The sequence below is a fragment of the Mus caroli genome, unplaced genomic scaffold (genome assembly GCF_978045245.1).
Source record: "Mus caroli unplaced genomic scaffold, Mus_caroli_1 scaffold_9, whole genome shotgun sequence".
Classification (NCBI taxonomy): Eukaryota; Metazoa; Chordata; class Mammalia; order Rodentia; family Muridae; genus Mus; species Mus caroli.
The window spans coordinates 114,789,199-114,807,512 of NW_028227264.1; the positions used below are offsets into that span (position 1 = coordinate 114,789,199).

Genomic DNA, 18,314 nt, shown 5'->3' on the forward strand with positions numbered 1-18,314 from the left:
GTGACAACTAATAGAATTACAAATCATATGCACATGTAAATACATACATGCAAATGAAATTACCAGTATTCAATGTCTACTTAGCATAGGATACGTTAAAGAAAAGTACAGGGACCCCCCAGAGAATCAAGCCTGCAATCTCACCAGAAGGAATTATCCAGGAAAGAAAAGCCAAATGAACCGAAACAGACACAAAGGAGAAAAATCAACAGAGCAACTGAAAAACCAAATGTCTCTCTAAGAACCAGAAGCCTGATTTCAGAGACCAGACACAAGTAAGCTGCTTGGGTAAGGGGTCAAGGCAGGGGAAGATTCTCTCTCTCCAACTTCAAGAACTTCCTCAACTGAATCAACTCCCAACTCTTCCACTTGCCCCCACAAGCCTTTGTAGACAAATCCAGAAGTTCCTTAACCTCCCGGTACAGTCTTTTCCCTAGGGAAGAAGCTCCTACCTACTTCAGCATCATTCACTGTGGTGGTTTGAGTAAGAAGGGTCCCCATAGGCTCATTTGTTTGAATGCTTGGCCCCCAGTTATGGAAACTGCTTGGGAAGGATTAGGAGGTGTGGCCTTTGTTAAGTAGGTGTGTCACTGAGGATGGGCTTGGAAATATCAAAAGCCCTCCCCAAGCCCAGTCTCTCTGTCTCTCTCTCTCTCTGTGTGTCTCTCTGTGTTTCTCTCTCTCTGTCTCTGTCTCTCTGTCTCTCTCTCTGTCTCTCTCTGTGTGTCTCTCTCTCTCTCTGTGTCTCTGTCTCTCTCTCTCTCTGTCTCTCTCTCTCTGTCTCTGTCTCTCTCTCTCTCTCTCTCTCTCTCTCTCTCTCTCTCTCTCTCAGTGTATCTCCTATGTCTCTCATCTATGTCTGTCTGCCTGTGTATCTGACTATTTGAATGTCTGTCTGACTGTCTTGTCTGTCTCCAACTTTTGGATAACATGTAAGTTCTCAACTACTTCTTCAGCACCATATCTGCCTGCTGCCATGCTCCCTACCATAATGGTTATGAGCTAAACCTCTGAAGCTTTAAGACAGCCCCCAATTAAATGCTTCCTCTTATAAGTTGCCTTAGTCAAGCTGTCTCTTCACAGTAACATAGCAGTAACTAAAACACCCACATACATACTGACATACCAGCCCCTTAGACACCCGCACCAAAATGCATGGCAGAAATACCATTATCATAGACATTGTTCTAAATCTCTACCTTAATATTTAATGTAGCTCAGATATAATTTTGAACATAGCATGAGGTGAATTATTTTACCTTCAAAGCAAAACAATATTTAAAGTTAGTTACAGTACTGGCTGGCTTGATGTGTCAACTTGACACAGCGAGAGTCATCAGAGAGGAATGAGCCTCAGTTGAGAAAATACCTCCAAGAAATCTAACTGTAAGGCATTTTCTCAATTAGTGATCAATGGGGGGGAGGACCCAGCCTATTGTGGGTGGTGCCATCCCTGGGCTGGTGCTCCTGGGTTCTATAAGAAAGCAGGCTGAGCAAACCATGATGAGCAAGCCAGTAAGCAGCACCCCTCCATGGCCTCTGCATCAGCTCCTGCCTCCAGGTTCCTGCCCTGTTTGAGTTCCTATCCTGACTTCCTCCAGTGATGAACAGCAATATGGAAGTGTAAGCCAAATAAACCCTCCCCTCCCCAACTTGCTTTTTGGTCATGGTGTTTGGTCACAGTAATAGAAACCCTAACTAAAACAGTTACCCAGAGAATAAAACAAATACATTTTTAACACCCAGTGATATACAGTTGGATCTCTTTCTGCTTACCCTGCCTCCCTCCATCTCTTGCTCTTTAAGGAGATACAGGGGCAAACTTCATCTTCTTTACATCCTTTTTCTCAGATCCATAATAGCTACCTTTTCTTCTAAAACTATCATCCTAAAAGCAAAGCAAATGGCCAATAGTATAATAGTTTGTTCCCTAGTAGGGATTTTTTTAAATATGATTTAAAAAAAAAAAATCAAAGAATATCTTGCTCAAGATGCCCTAGCATTGTAGCCTCTATTGGTGTTGAAAATGCTGCCATTAAAGCTGCATGAATTTGCCTCACAAGAGGAAACTGAGCATGTGAACATTTCTGATTCATGGAGGCATGACCAGCATTAGCTCCTGAAATCAGGAAAGTTTTGGGGGATGAATGGAGGGCAGTATAAGACCACATCCATTCAGAAAGGGGCTACTGCCACAGAGTGTAGCTGCGATTCATCTGGACATACAAGTGCTTGACTTTTGCACAGAACTCAAACACGGTTATATCTCAAATCTGATGCCTCCTTGAGGTGCTGCCGTCATGGCTTAGAGCACTCTCTACTGGGTTTTCCCTTCCTATGCCAGCTGTAGAGATTCACTCTGCATTCAGTCTGACTCTTTTCATCTCTGAATTACCTTTGCCAACTGGCCTTGAGTTCATGACAGTCTCACGGAGCAAAACGAGGCAAGAACAAATAATCACCAAGCAGTGTTGAAAAGGCTAAGTGCAGAGTGCTGTAGAGACGTCTAACTGGAAAGGCTTCAAAGAAGGCTGGAACTGAGCTGAATCCAAGGGATTGCAACAGAGTTGTTTCAGGCAGAATACTTCTTGCTTGCCTTTCATGGAAGGCTGAGACTCTGTCTCTCTGTCTCCGTCTCTCTGTGTATATGCCTCTTACATCCGTGTGTGTCTCTGTCTCTCTGCCTCTCTCTCTCTCCCTCTCTCCACCTCTCTCTCTCCTTCTCTCTCTCTCTCTCTCTCTCTCTCTCTCTCTCTCTCTCTCTCTCTCTCTCTCTCTCTCTCAATATGGAGCATCTCAGAAGGGCTAGTTAATGGGCTAGTTTGATAAGATCAGACTTTTCTCATATATATACATATATATATGTATATATATATATATTTGTAGACTAACAAATGTTAAATAAAGGGATGCTAGCTTCCAGTTTTTATGTTAAGAAGACAAGCATCTACAGGTGTTATCTGAAGGGAAGAGACTCACAGTCATTGGCAGAAGTTAGACTTCTTACTCTCTTGCAATGTTTCCTCTGGTACATAACTTAGGTTTCTGCAAATGTGTTGGGTGTCCAATAAAAATATTCTTGACCGCTAATGGGCAGTGCCTACCAATTCCCTTAAATATCTTAACATGCATAGGACATTTCCCTGTACACAACAACAGCAGCAACCACAAAGTGCCAAGAAAAAAGAAAAGATAAAATGGCCAGAGGTACAACATGGCAAAGTCCACAGATAAAAATCAGGCCAGGAAGCCTTAAGGAGGACTTGAAAAAACTCTCTCTGTGTCAGTATACACACTGGATTATGCTCACATGTCCCTGTGACCTGGCACTCTGAACCCTTCTCTCCCGTTCCACTGTGTGAGAGGAATAATCTTACTATAATAATTTTTAATTGACCAATTGATATTTGGTACAGGAAATCGTTTGTTGGTGTTGATACTTTGTTAATCACAGTATTATCTGGGATCACAGCTATCAAAGCATACAACCATCCTACACCAAGGAACAGAATCATAGCCTGCGGCACTGCTCTCCAAATAAAAAGCAAGCATCCTTGCACTCCTGGTATATTAGTAACCTTCAACCCACGCATAAACAAATGGAAAGGTATCTACGCCAACCAGAAGACTAGGAATCACTGACCCAATACACTTGTCTACAGTGCTAGAGGCTAGAAAGGTTTCTCCCAAGGAAGCAAGCCAATAAGTCATCACTTTTTAAATTCAAATCTTACTGTCTGCCCAAGTTCAAAGAACCCAGAGTCTTTAAAATGCAAAACCTGGGACTGGGTATATAGCTCAATTGGTTGGTTGCTCGACTAGCATGCATGAGGTGCTGGGTTTGGTCCCTAGCATAGCATAAATTGGATACAGTAATGCATGTCTGTAATTCCAGCCTTTGACAGGTGAGGGCAGGGGTATCAGAAGTTCAAGGTCACTATGAGCTACATAGTGAGTTCAGGGCCAGTAACCTACGTACATGAGGCCCTGACTCAAATAAATAAATAAATAAATAAATAAATAAATAAATAAATAAATAAATAAATTCAACATTTGAGGGGAGAGACAGAAGGATTGGGAGTCCAAGGCCATCTTTGGCTACATAAGAAGTTCTAAACAAGACTGGACTATATGAAAACCAGTCTCAGAAAGAGAGAGAGAGAGAGAGGGAGGGAGGGAGGGAGGGAGGGAGGGAAGGAGGGAGGGAGGGAGGGAGGAAGGAAGGAAGGAAGGAAGGAAGGAAGGAAGGAAGGAAGGAAGGAAGGAGTTGGGGGTCAATATCTGTGCTACCATCCATATAACCACAGAGATTACACACCCAGTAAAGAACTGGAGGGAAGTGGAGGTTCTTCCAAGGAAGTGGATATAGAATATATTGTTACAGAGAGACTAAAGTGGGAGGATTAAATGAGGAAGGGATAGAAGAGAGGGACAAGCAAGTGAATATGGAAAGTAACAGCTAACACTAAGTGCCATATGAAAGCCCATCGAAAACCTGTTACTGAAGAAGCTTCCCAAAAATATATAAATATATGGTAGAAATCTAGAGTCACCAAATAATAGTTGGAGAGAGTGCTCCAACTAGACCTCTTACACCACCAAGGGAAGCCCCCAGTGTCAGGAATGGGCTCTATCTAGTTGTTGGCCAATGGAAACTCCTAAACATCTCAGCCAATTGCCAAAGCTATTGGTTACTCTCTACAAACCGATGTGGAGACTGATGTCTCAACTCAGACTACTGCCAAGGTCATTGGGTGCTCTCCACATACTGATGTGAAGGCCTGGTTACTGACAGCAACATTTCTATATCTCATTGACCACAAAGAAGTCAAGCCAGTGTCTACTAAGAGGCCTCACTCTTACTGATCATTAGTGATACTGGGATGTACTCTGCAAGGTAGCAGAAGAGGAATAGAATTGTCAACTCAGCCATAAACTCTGTGACCTACAATGGTTACTTTCCTGGGAGATGTGTTGGTGCAATAGTAGCACAAGTGTTCTATGTGTAACCAGTCACTCTCGGATTGAATTTAAGGCTCACTCCATAAGATGGAACCATGTCTGACACTGCCAGTATAACCAAAAACCTGAAACTGGATAGGCCATGGGCCTAGGGGGAAATCTGCTATTATTATTCTGGTAAAGAAACTTAGAGGAGTGGAGAGATGGCTCAGCAGTTAAGAGAACTGACTGCTTGCTCTTCCAGAGGTCCTGAGTTCAATTCCCAGCCACCACATAGTGGCTCACAACTATCTGTAATGGGATCCGATGCCGTCTTCAGGTGTGTCTGAAGACAGCTACAGTGCACTCATATACATATATAATAAATAAATCTTTTTAGAAAAAGAAAAGGAAAGAAAGAAACTTAGCAATAAAATGACTCATAATGACATTCTACAATACCCATAAATCAGTGCCTTGCTCGACCATCGGCAGAAAGGGGTCTTCTTGCAATGGATGGGAAGTAACACAGAGATCCACAACTAGACAATGTGATGTAGTGAGAGATATTGGACTATTCAGTCTTGAGTGAGATGTCTTCACTCAACTCTTCCTTCAGGGCTAAGGGAGCTATGCAGAAGAGGAGTCAGAAAGATGTAAGAGCCGGGGAGACAGATGATGCCAAGAAAAGTGTTCTCCAGACATACTAGGATTGATCAGCATATAAGTTCCCAGAGTCTATGACAACATTCATAAGCCCTTCACAAGATCAAGCCAGACAGGTTCTCAGGGCTGAGAGGGAGAAGCTGACATGGCATGACTCCCCCCAACCAAGAAGTTATTTACAACCAGTACCTGCTAGCAAAGGAAGTTTAGTCTTCTCCAGTGGAGTCTTGCTGGCTGTATTAATCACACTTGGGGGTAGGGTCAATGCCCAAGAGTAGATGGCCAACATAAAACAAACTCAATGGTATATTTGTAAACGTTGTGTCTCATATAGCTTTGCTTGGACATTTTGGTTTCTGATTTTGTGTGTTTATAGAATTGTGTGTCTGCTCTTTGTGTGTGTGTGTGTGTGTGTGTTTCTTTTTTTTTAATGTTTGGTTGTCATTTATTATTTTTTTTTAAGGGAAAAGAAAAAGGAAGGGCATGGAATTGGGTGAGTAAGGAGCTTCTAGGAGGAGCTGAGAGAGAGAAAGTGTGATCAGAATATATCTCATGAATACATTCTTTTCAATAAAATAAGATAAAAATAGAAGCTAAGAAAAAGGCAGAGGAAGGATGGAGTGCTCAGCAGTTCAGTGCACTCGTTGCTCTTGCAGAGGACAGCATTAGATTCTCTGTACCCACATGGATGCTCACAGTCATAACTCCAGTTCCAAGGGATCTGATGCCCTCTTCTGGCTTCTGTGGCACCAGGCACACAAGAAGTAGTGGAAAAACACCCATCTCCTTGAAATAAAATAATATCTTTAAATCAATAAAGTAAATATATATCTAAAGAGGAAAGCATATAGACAAACCAAAAATATGTTTGTATGTGTGTGTATTTGTGTATGTGTGTGTGTTTGTGTGTATGTGTGTGTTGAAAGTTGTGATGCAAAATGTACTTTACCTAGACTGCAAGAGAAAATAGTCCTTTTTTTTTTTTTTTTCAGATAATGTCTCTTTGTTGCTATCATTCCCATTTCTACCTGGGTCTTCACAGCTCACCTTTGTCTCATTAATGTGGCCTCCAGCACCACAGTTCAACAATTGGGGCTGTAATTTAGAGGCTGAGAACAGGCACCAAACACAGTGACTGAGTTGAACCTCACAGATTGGAGAATCTGCCCTCTTGATGGTTTTCAATTGAGAAAATGGGATTTCATTATAAAGACAATGCCGGCGAAAATGGCTGGGCAGGAAAGGGCACTTCCAACACAGTGTTTTATGGGTTCTAACCATGTGGCTAAGAAGAGAGTGGATTTTGTGACCTGCAAGGATTAAGAGAAGCTCTACAAAAATGTATTCTGCATAGCATATTTCTAGAAGGATATAATAGAAACCAGTATCAAGAGTGGCCTCTGGAGAGGGATGAATGAAGTTCAAAAGGGAGAAAAGGAATTCACTGTTTAAGCACATCCTTTGATTTCCAAGCCCTGTATGTGTATCAGTTTTTTATGAGATAATAATTTTTAAACAAATAAATATTATTAAAATTAAAGGAGATAGTGTAATCCCTAAAGCCTTGCCACACAAACATTAGGATCCTAAGGTAGATAACACCTAATGCAGAATAACACTCAAGGTCACCCTTTGGACATATTCACCTACACATAATTACAAAAATACATACATATATATATATATATATATATATATATATAGAGAGAGAGAGAGAGAGAGAGAGAGAGAGAGAGAGAGACTATACAATCAAAAACGGAGCTGATAAAAACAACAACAGATTTGTGAATCTCAAACTTCTATACTGTGACTCAGTCTCCTCCTGTATGTGTGTCCACAGGAGTCATGTGATACTCCTGTAATTTAAAAGGAGAGTTCTCCAAAAGTCAGGAAAGACAGAAGTGAAATAGCATCTTCTGGACATGCCAGAAGAACTGCACACATGAGCTCACAGCAACTACGGTTATATGCACAAAGGCAAGCCAATCAGCATCCTCACATTGAGGGAGAAAGAGTTCATGAACCATCTTCAGTTATGGGTCAGGGAGACACTGTTGTCTTTAAGGGTGTATCATTCATGCTCTGGTGGACAGCCACCCGACCTAGGAATATCTGGGCAGCACCAATTGGACTTAATAGGTTATAAAGACAGAGAAGAGACAAAGTTAGGGTAGTAGAGGGGTGGGAATGGATTTGGGGAAAAATATGGGGGCAAATCAGGGAATATAATCAAAGTACATTGAATGAAATCCTCAAATCATAAAATATTCAAGTTCTCAATTCTTTATAATACAATCTTCAAATTCACTCCTGAAGTACAGAGCTAAGGTCTTCTTCATGTGGGAAATCCCAATCTTGAGCACCCCAAAGGTAGCATATTTCAACCTAAATCCTCTTCCTCATTTCCTCTTTTCCCCATGATTGTTCTTCTTCTGATATGCTTAATAATCACTAGAAACAACAAGTCATTTACTTTCTCAATAAAAGCTTTACCATAGGGCTGGCGAGATGGCTCAGTGGGTAAGAGCACTGACTGCTCTTATGAAGGACCTGAGTTCAAATCCTAGCAACCCCATGGTGGCTCACAACCACCCATAATGAGATTTCTTCTGGGGTGTCTGAAGTCAGCTACAGTGTACTTATGTATACTAATAAATAAATCTTTGGGCCAGAGCAAGCAGAACCGACCGGAGAGAGCAGAAGTCCTAAAATTCAATTCCAACAACCACATGAAGGCTCACAACCATCTGTACAGCTACAGTGTACTCACATCCATAAAATAAATAAATAAATCTTAAAAAAAAAAAAAAAAAAAGCTTTACCATTATCTCGGGAGGTCCTTCTTCTCCTTTTCTTTGACTCGAGTCACAAAATCCTGTTTAACCCTTTGCTATGAGGTTACGAGAACATCGAATAGACACTCTCTTGTACTATTGCCTGGACTTTTTTCTATCCCGACACATGATATGGAGCGTATGAGCAGCCTAGCTAACTTTTCTTCTTTATTATTCTCCACACTCCTGAAGCCCCTGGTCGTCTTTCTCAAACACAGATACCCGAGCATGCTTCAGGACCCTGGATAGTTCCCCAGTGCCTACTGAAAACGGAGGTCTGTTTGTCGTACTTTGACAAATGACCACAATGTGTTCTGATGATTTTGCCTCCTCATAAGCTGTGCCTAGCCACTCTTGGCTACGAAACCTGCCGCCTGATACCTTCTGCATGCTCCACGACTTTGTGTTTGCTGTTCCCTTTGCATGGAAAGTCTTCTTTCTCTTTTCAAGAGACCTTGTCCAAAAAAAAAAAAAAAAAGAGCTCTCTGCTCACCATTCCTGACTTCTATTCTTGTTGTATCTTCTTTGAATGATTCTATCCTCAGGGATCCTCTAATGTTTTGCACATACCCAAGCAATAACCCTAAACAAATTCTTTTCTCATTATTTGTGCTTCTATCTCCCCTGCCAGAATGTCAACTGCATTAAAAAAAAAAAAAAAAAAAAAAAACTACTATATTTTATTCATCTTTAAATCGGCTGTACCTCTCTGCTAATACTGCACATAAATATTGCTGAATGAATTGGCTGAAAGTGCCTTGGTAAAAATGTAACACATTATCCCCAAATTTTATAGACTTCTGTGGCTAAAATCTCATTTCTTGGCCCTCTTTTTGTGCATACCTATTGGCACGCTATCACCAGTCTCAGGAGGGCCAGTTATTCAAAGAGAGCTAACAAAGTGCCTGCTATTTGTAAACAGGGCCATTTGTAAACCCTCTGGGCTAGATTTAGAGATTGCCTTTCTAACTCTGACAATGCTCCTTTGAGCACTCCATTATAAGAAGCATTTCTTTTCCAAATGTCTGGAGTCCTATAAGTAACCTTTGTTTACCCTGAAACACTTTCAGAGAAGCTGAACAGAGCTTTAAAAAAAATGTAGTGACCCTACAGGGACCCACCTGGCCAGCGGATGGTGCCAGCCTAGAAGGGGGGTGGGGCTTGCAGAAGCTTAGTGCTAATCCCTGCCCACCTTCGAGGCTATCAGCCACTTAACTGCTTGGACCTCAAGGGCTCTCTGCTCCCCAGTGAAGACCTTGGCAGCCCATTAATCATGTGCTTATTCAAGTAAAACAGCATCATAAGCAAAGTGATAACTTGAGAGCCTTGAAGAACAGTGGGCAAGGAATTAGCCTAAGACTGGGACGAGGCACCCATCTGAATGGAGCCCAGAGAGACAAACAACCCTGGCAGCTCCCAGCCTCGGGATCTTTCCTTCTCTGCTCTCTCTGGTCCTGAAATGTTTACATTTTGATCTCTGCTCTAATGTCATCTTCCAGTGGCACCTACAGCAAAATGGACAGCAAGCGATTCTCTATATCACCCTCTTGCTCCATCTGCCTTTGCAGTACCTACCAGCACTCATTGGTGCTACTGTCTGTTTGCACACTAATAATTGTTCCCTATCCAGCCAGCCAGGGGCAGTGAGGTTCTGTCTCACTCCCAAACTATCCAAGCACATAGGTGTTTTCCAATAAATACTACATTTTTAAGAATGGCAAGGAGAATACAGGGCATCTGGCACTTGTAGACTGTAGAATCCCGTATGTGGTACAGCTGCTTAAGGTGTAGGGATTCGGAGTCTCTGCCTCCCACCCCCAATGCCCACCCATGATATTATTATAGGAAACAACCTCATCGCTTCTCTGAGTGCTCTTAACTCTCCCACTGACAAGGAGAGAGTGGATATACAAGCCACAGGATGAGTCTCGAGGAAAGCTGACAAGCGAAGGATCATGCACATCATTGCTGTCTGGAAATTATGAATGATGGAAGAACACTCAAGGAGGCTAAGACTGCAGAAGGTGCATAATGGAATTTTGAGAATAAAAAGAAAAAAATGAAAGAGGGACTTATACTGTGGTGTCTAACTGTAAACCTCAACCTCCTGAACCCAAGGGGAGCCTCCCAATGAGAGGCGCTTGTGTCCCGACTATGTGCAGGTGTTTCCCTTCCTTTTCTCATCAGCAATGGAGACAGGCTCAGGCAGAACGTTGAGTGTTTGCAGTGAAGTAAGAGAGACAGCCCAGGCTACACTACCAGAGGCCCGAGGTTCCAGCTGAAGATGTTGATCATCCAGCCTGCTCGCCCTTCTCCACACAAGTGCTGTGGTTCTCACTGCTAAAAAGATGTAATTAAGTCAAGTCCACCTTGACCACATTACAGCGCAGTGACCTTCATGCTGCTGAACTCTGACTGCAATACTCACGGTTCTGGGGTGTAGAGGGGGTCGGAGCCATGCCGCACGTACTGAGTGCAGTGGAATACTCTGTAGGCCAGGCCCGCCAGGAAGTCTCTTGGGCTCAGGTAGCCAGCCACTGGTCTCACTGTGAAGCCAGATCGCTCTAAAGAGACAACAGCAAGCACCAACTAAATTCAAACCTCAGGACCTGAGGGCCCACACATGGGCTGTTAGCATAAGGATTTTCATTTATTTCATTTTATTTTATTTTTCTTAATAACGTTACTTTTAAGGACTAGAGGCTCATTTACCATCTCTGACACTTTGCTGTGCATGCGTTTACCCTTTGGGAAAAGTCTTTGGCGATGACAGTTATTAAATAATACATTCATAGATGATGGATTTTTTTCAGGTCTCAATGATTTGTGAGGATGTTCCAGAAGCAGAGTCATCCAGGTTCTACACCTCCTGACAAATGAGTGACATCTGTTAACAGACACCACGTTTCTGAACTCTGGTGACTAAAATATGCTCACGAAAGATGGTTTCCAGGGGAACGAGATGTTCATTAAAAAAGGAAGGGTAAAAATATTTTTAGGCACTTAGACTCAGGAGCCAAATTAGAATAAGAAATCCCAAATACGTAGGAAAAGATTATAACCTAGAGTGAAGGTTACCACCTGCTCCCAATTTCTTCCCCTGAGGCTCCACCCTGCTTGCCAGCGTTGAGTAGTGCACGGCTTAGACAACCCCTCCACTAGGGTGGTAGAATCCCTTTCTATGTGGTGTGTGTGTGTGTGAAGTCCCTCCAAATGTCACTCAATATCGTTGTTCTTTGTGCCATGGCGTGGATCACCATGTTGTAAAGACAGACTAAAGCTCCACATATGATATCATTTTATGGTAGAAAGAAGGAAAGTAAGAATACAATAAAACCAAAAGTTACCACCAGATAAATGAGTCCACGACTCATCAGTAGTCTCAATTTCATAAAAGTAAGGTGTTCTGTTGAGATGTTGTATTTTAAAGTGGCTATTTTATATTGACTGTCCTGGGCTTGGGAGTAAGGTTGTTTTTAGTAAAAATGTATGTGTTTAAATGTAAAACATTTTTCATTCTTTTTTATCTTTTTTTCTTTACTCTTCTCTCGTATTTCACATCCTGACTGTACATCCATTTCCCTTCAGAAAAGAGCAGGCCTCCCGGGGATAGCAACCAAACGTGGCAAATCCAGTTACAATAAGACTAGGCACCTCCCTCATATCCAGGCTGGACAAGACAACCCAATAAGAGGACAAAGGTCCCAAAAGCAGGCAAAAGAATCCGCCACTCACACTGTTAGGAGTCCCACAAGAGCGCCGGCCTATTCAGCTATAACATATATGCAGAGGACCTAATGCAGACCTATCCAGGCTCCCTGATTGTCAGCTCAGTCCCTGGTTAGTTGATCTGTAGCCTGCTTTCTTGTGGTGTCCTTGACCCTTCTGGTCCCTACAATCCAACTTCTCCCTCTCCTGAAGGATTCCCTGAGCTCCACCTAGTGGTAAAACATATTTATAGACATAACACACAGTCAAACGATTGCTAAAGTCAACCTAATATGCCCGTGTCTGCATAGATCCATGTGTGTGGTAAGAGCACCATAAAAATCTACTCCTGGAAAATTGCTGTTATATAGCACAGTATATCCAGCCATCATCATCCAGCTATAAGCTAGATGTCTAGACCTGCACACTGTGCATAACTGCATCTTTGTACCTTTTGATGAACATCTGCCACGCCCACCACTCTCCCGCCACTGATCCATTGTCGGTATAGTCCACGGTTTTAGAGTCTATGCACAATGGGGTCACATGTTCTTTGTCTTAATGGCTTTGGCTTATCTCTTAGCATAGAGTCTGGGGCAGGGCCTACCCCCAATGCAAGCATTGAACAAGCCCCTGTTCTGAAATTTTCAGCATATTAGGAGAGTACCTCAAGATGGCTGGAAACAGCAGCTAAGACTATAGAACAAATCCACCCTGGGATATCTGGTACCAACATGGAAATCACACTGCTCTCAGGTGTCCTTGCAGCTGTAAATCTAGCAGCATTGTTTATGCCAAGAATTTCCACCTTAGATTGTTCCCCCGAGTATCAAAAACATAAGTGTATTTTCTTCTTTTCTTAAATTAACATCCATCGTAGCAGCATATCCTATATTGGGGCACAAGTTGGTATACCGAGGAACATTTTTTATTTTAATAGTTTTGTACTTTATTTCATGTAAATTAGAAAGATATAAAATGTCAACATTGAGAACTTTTACTTCGTATATATTATTGGCTTAGAAGTTTCTGTGTTATATAAAAGAGGTGTTTTTTTTTTAATGAGTCAATTAAAAGAAACCAAAAACCATGAGTTTGAACTTGCCTTGTTTCTGCTGTGGGGCAGTGAGTGACTCAAACTGAATTCTACACTGACTCACATGAAAATGGCAACCTGAGAGACAGATATGGCAAAAAACAAAACCTGTGAGATAATATACTTATGACTAAGGCTGAGAAACAAGAGAGCAAAACGTGGATCCTAGGTATGAGAAATGGATCCCATTATAAACCTGCAGATTCCTGCATCTCTGTGGGAAGCAGAAATGTGAGCAGCAGGGTATGTGGGAGAACAGAGTCTAACTAAACCACAGCAGAATGCACTATGAAGAGATGCTGATCGGGGCTTTCTATCTCTCCTCCTCGTGAACAAATGCAGGGTGGTGGACAATGTTCACTCCCAAGCTCCTTCTTCATGGTCAGGGCTGGCCGTGGCTCTCGGTGACAGCCGTCAGACTATCGTGCATCCTGAGCCACGTGTGATACAGAATTAAAGCAAGGGTGGGGTCATGATAACTACCACAACCAAGAATCACGGGTTGCACAGTTCATGCATGTCCAAATTCAGCTCCTGGTCTGTGTCTGTGTGTCCTGGTGCTCAGTAGGCAGGGAGATATTAGTAAACTTGGAAGACCTGAGGATCAGACACAGCCCTCTCAGTCAACAGCCTATAAACCAAGAGATGGAACAACAGGAATCTAATTTTGTTTATTTTATGTGTGTGAGTACACTGTAGCTGTCATCAGACACACCAGAAGGGGGCATCAGATTCTGTTCCAGATGGTTGTAAGCCATTGTGTGGTTGCTAGGAATTGAACTCGGGACCTCTGAATGAGCAGTCGGTGTAGCAGGAGACATTTTAATAAAGAACAAAGACACACACCATTGTCCCCTCCTGTGAGAGTCTATCTCAGCAGGTCTGCCAATCACATAGACTGGACAAAGTCTCACAGGAAAAAAACTGTTCGTTCTAAAGAATTTGGAAATAATATAAAATCTACCTAAAGCATAGATTGGAACATGGGTCCCTTTGGTCATTATCCATTCGCACCCCTTGAGGGTATACTTTGTTTTACTGCGTGATAAATTCTGTTTGCTACACTATTCTCTATGTATCTTATTACACATAGAGTCCCTTTGGTGGATAACACATTCGCCAGAGAAAGGGAGAAGTCTAAACTGAGATCCTGCTGATAGCAGGAGAATAGTTTTTGTACTCTCTCATGTACACAAGAAAATGACTATGTAAGTATCCATGTGATTCCCTTAAACATCTTAGACCACAGAACTCAAAATATTTATCGGCCTAGCCCTACCCTTAGCAGCCACTGAGAGTTACTAAGCCAATCTGGGAGGTAACGGGGAACGTTTTAGGTAATGTTTCAGAAAAGGAGGCTTGTGTGGAAGCAACGGGCAAGAGAGGAGGCTTAGGAATCAAGGTGGCAAGATGGTGGGAACCTTTGTGTGGGGAGAAAATGTAGAATAAAAAGGGGGGTAAGGGCTGGAGAGATGGCTCAGTCGGTAAGAGCACTGACAGCTCTTCCAGAGGTCCTGAGTTCAATTCCCAACAACCACATGGTGTCTCACAACCATCTGTAATGGGATCTAATGCCCTCTTCTGGTGTGTCTGAAGACAGCTGCAGTGTACTTACATGTAATAAATCAATAAATCTTTAAAAAAGAAAAAGTACTTTTAAAGGGGGGGCTGGATAGATAGGGTGCCCCAAAGTTGAATGTGGCAGCCTGGGAGAGTCCAGGTAGAAGCAAACCTGACAAGCTACATCCACATAACATCCCTAAAGATAAAGATGCCCACAGCCTAACCACCTTGAGTCTGTAAGTGCTGTCTGACTTGTACACACAACACTTAGAGATGTGATCTAACAATGGCTCTTGAGATGAGGATGCTATCCTGGATTATCCAACTAGGGGTTAAAACCATAAAGGTCTTTATAAGAAGGAAGCAGGAGAGGGAGCTAGACAAGGCATGGTGAAGATGGAAATAAGAGACTGGAGAGATGGCTCAGTGGTTAAGAGCACTGACTGCTCTTCCAGAGGTTCTGAGTTCAATTCCCAGCAACCACGTGGTGGCTCACAACCATCTGCAATGGGGTCTGATGCCCTCTTCTGGTATCTCTGAAGAGAGCGATGGTGTACTCATATACATTAAATAAATAAATAAATAAATAAATAAATAAATAAATAAATAAATAAAATCTTCATTTCTGAGAGAGAGAGAGAGAGAGAGAGAGAGAGAGAGAGAGAGAGAGAGAGAGAGTAGCATGGTAAAGATGAAGCCATGGACCAAGTGATAGAGGTGAACCACAACAGCTGAAAGGGGCAAAGGAGGCAGCTACAGTGTATTTACATATAATAAATAAATAAATAAATAAACAAACAAACATAAGGAAGGAAGGAAGGAAGGAAGGAAGGAAGGAAGGAAGGAAGGAAGGAAGGAAGGGAGAGGCAGAGGAACTAAAGCCCCCAAAATCCCCTTCAATACCTTGATCCTAGCCATCCTAACATCCAGTGTTAGGTATAAGTATAGATTGTGTTGAAAGGATGCTCCAATCTGATATTCTTCCCAGGTGTCCTTTGGGACCTGCTCTAAAACAGCAAGCCCCAAGGAAAGGCCAAATCCGTTTCTCCAGCCAGGTACCCATTCTGCTGGACCCTGGGAGTTCAGGTTAATCGTGGGGTCAATGCTCCCTGTCTTAAGTCACTACTTTTCCCTTTTGGAGAAGGGGCTATTGGTGTGCCCTGTGTCCTTGAAAAGCAGATGTGGATGGGGAACAAGGAAAGGCAGCCTGCTCGGTCTCACCTTTCAGAAACATGGAGACGTCTTCCAGTTGCGGGACGTTGTCTTCCCTGTAGCCACAGTACTTGGTCAGCAGAGGGAAGTTTTTCAGGTACTCCCGGCAAGCATGAGTCGGGTAGAGCTTGGAGAGCTCCCGGAACACAACACCCCAAGTTTTAGTCTCTTCTTCTGTGTACTCGACCCTGGGAATGGGCTGGCCACTAGGCAGGCAGGAAGAGAACACAGTGAATCTAGGTTACTAGGTTAAACAGTTTGTCATTAATGAAAGAGAAGTTTTACACACACACACACACACACACACACACACACACACCCCACTGGAATAAGTAAGAGTCCGAAAGGATTCCCGTAAGCATGGAAATAAGTGCCACTCTGCAATACCATGTGCATATTTGCATCTTTGTAAGAGTTTTTAATGAAGTTACATTTTCACATACCCTATAGAAACATGACAAGACATACGGTCTTTGTATATGTGTGATTGTCCTTGGAAGGGGGTGTATGTGGATGTCCATGTCTATACATGCATGAAGTGGTGTGTCCACATACATGCAGAATCCAGAAGAGGACCTTCAGTATCCAACTCTAGCATCCTCCACCTTATCCCTTGAGGCAGGATCTCCAACCAAATCTGGGGCTCCCTTTTTCAGCTAGGCTAGCAGATCACCATCCCCAGCAACCCTCCTCTCTCCCCCACCCCCAACACGCCAACAATTGTGGTCACATCCAGCTTTTCAGAGGTGCCGGAGATCCCAACCAGGTCCTCATCTTTGCCCAGCGAGTGCTCTTACCCACTGTGCCATCTCCCCACTTCCAAGATGCATGCTCTTAAGCTGAGATGGGTACCAAATCAGAGTGCTCTGTTGGAATGGGGTGCTTTAAGTACAAAAGTCGTAGGAGAGAACGTCCTCTGTCGAAAATAAAACTGTTTCCTGGGTTTTGTTTGTTCCTTGCCCAGACTCACCCCAATTTCCAAGTGTAATTTTGTGATTATTTGTTCAGTGCCCAAAATGCCTGGCAAATACTAAACGTCTGTGCTGAATTTAAAGGAGTTTTTTGCAAATGGCAGAAATAAGAAACATTTATTGCAGGTCATACTGAGAGGCAGACGTGTGACGCCCTCTTACTTGGAGACGAGTGTTAACAAACTTTCCCTGAGAAGGGCCAGATAGTATCATAAGCTTTTGGGTCACAGGATCTCTGTCACAATTCTGCTACAGTAGTCCAAGCACAGCCATAGTCTATGGATAAAGTGGATCTGGAAGCTGTTTGATCATTGACATCTTGGATCACAGCAACCATGGACCACTCCCTGGAGGAGGCACATCCTGAGCTGACGTAGAACCTGGAGTTCCCTAATAGCATCAAGAAGTGCTGATTTAACAGAAGACAGCAGCCATGAGCAAAGAACATGGCTCCCAATGTCACCTGAGGCCTGAAAGAGAAAAGGGCCATTGCTATCTGCTTCTGCACGCTCGAGTAAGGAACTTGAATCTGAAGTTAGCATCTCTCTGGGATATCTAGTCTGAATGCAGGGATGTCTGTAATCCCAGTGTGTGGAAAGCTGAGGAAGAAGAAGGGAAGAGTCCAGGATGGCCTGGGTACATAGAAAGTTTCAGAGCTGTGTGACTTACATAAGACCCTGCCAAAACAAACAAGCAAGCAAACAACATTCATACTTTTTGAGTTGGGTTTGAGACATCCTAGTGTAATGTACTTAACATCTAACCCAGCAAACCCACAATACCTACCCTGACCCCTAAACAGAAATTCTGTTCCTGCTGTTAGTAAACAGAGAGAGAGAGAGAGAGAGACAGAGACAGAGACAGATACAGAGACAGAGAGACAGACTAGCAGTTTGCAATCTACTACTGTAGGTGTTTATCACAGGCTCCCACTCTCAGACAAGATAGCCCCTGACACTTAGGTCATTGCCACATCAGGGTGCCACCAAGAATCATTCTGGAGAATCCCTGAGGTCATAACAAAGAAGAATCGAATGCTAAGAACAGGCTCCCAAACAGACCTCCTCACCGCCTCCCAACTCCAGCCCGCTACATATGTCTAGGTTCCTGTCAAAATACATTGTTTAACAGTCACATCCAAATGTAGTTCATACTCCCCCCCAACATTGTTTATTATTTTTTTAATCAAAATGTACAAGGAATGGGGGAGTAACACGTACCAAACAAAGAACTAGAAATGAACACTTGCTTTCTTTACTGAGAATAGGACTTTTGCAGACCTAATTAGAAGAAGATTGGCCATGTGTAAATTTGGCTGTTGAC

The 18,314-nt window shown here is 42.8% G+C and overlaps 1 protein-coding gene across 1 annotated transcript in view; it reads right to left on the bottom strand.

The window, feature by feature from the left end:
- The window catches only part of Tph2 (tryptophan hydroxylase 2), a 117,954-nt gene that overhangs the window by 61,417 nt on the left and 38,223 nt on the right, over nucleotides 1-18,314 (bottom strand). Inside the window, exons 7-8 of the mRNA XM_085843445.1 lie at nucleotides 16,030-16,226; nucleotides 10,870-11,005 (exon numbers count right to left, since the gene is read on the bottom strand). Coding sequence (XP_085699571.1) covers nucleotides 10,870-11,005; nucleotides 16,030-16,226 — 333 coding nt within the window. The remainder of the gene's footprint in view (nucleotides 1-10,869; nucleotides 11,006-16,029; nucleotides 16,227-18,314) is intronic.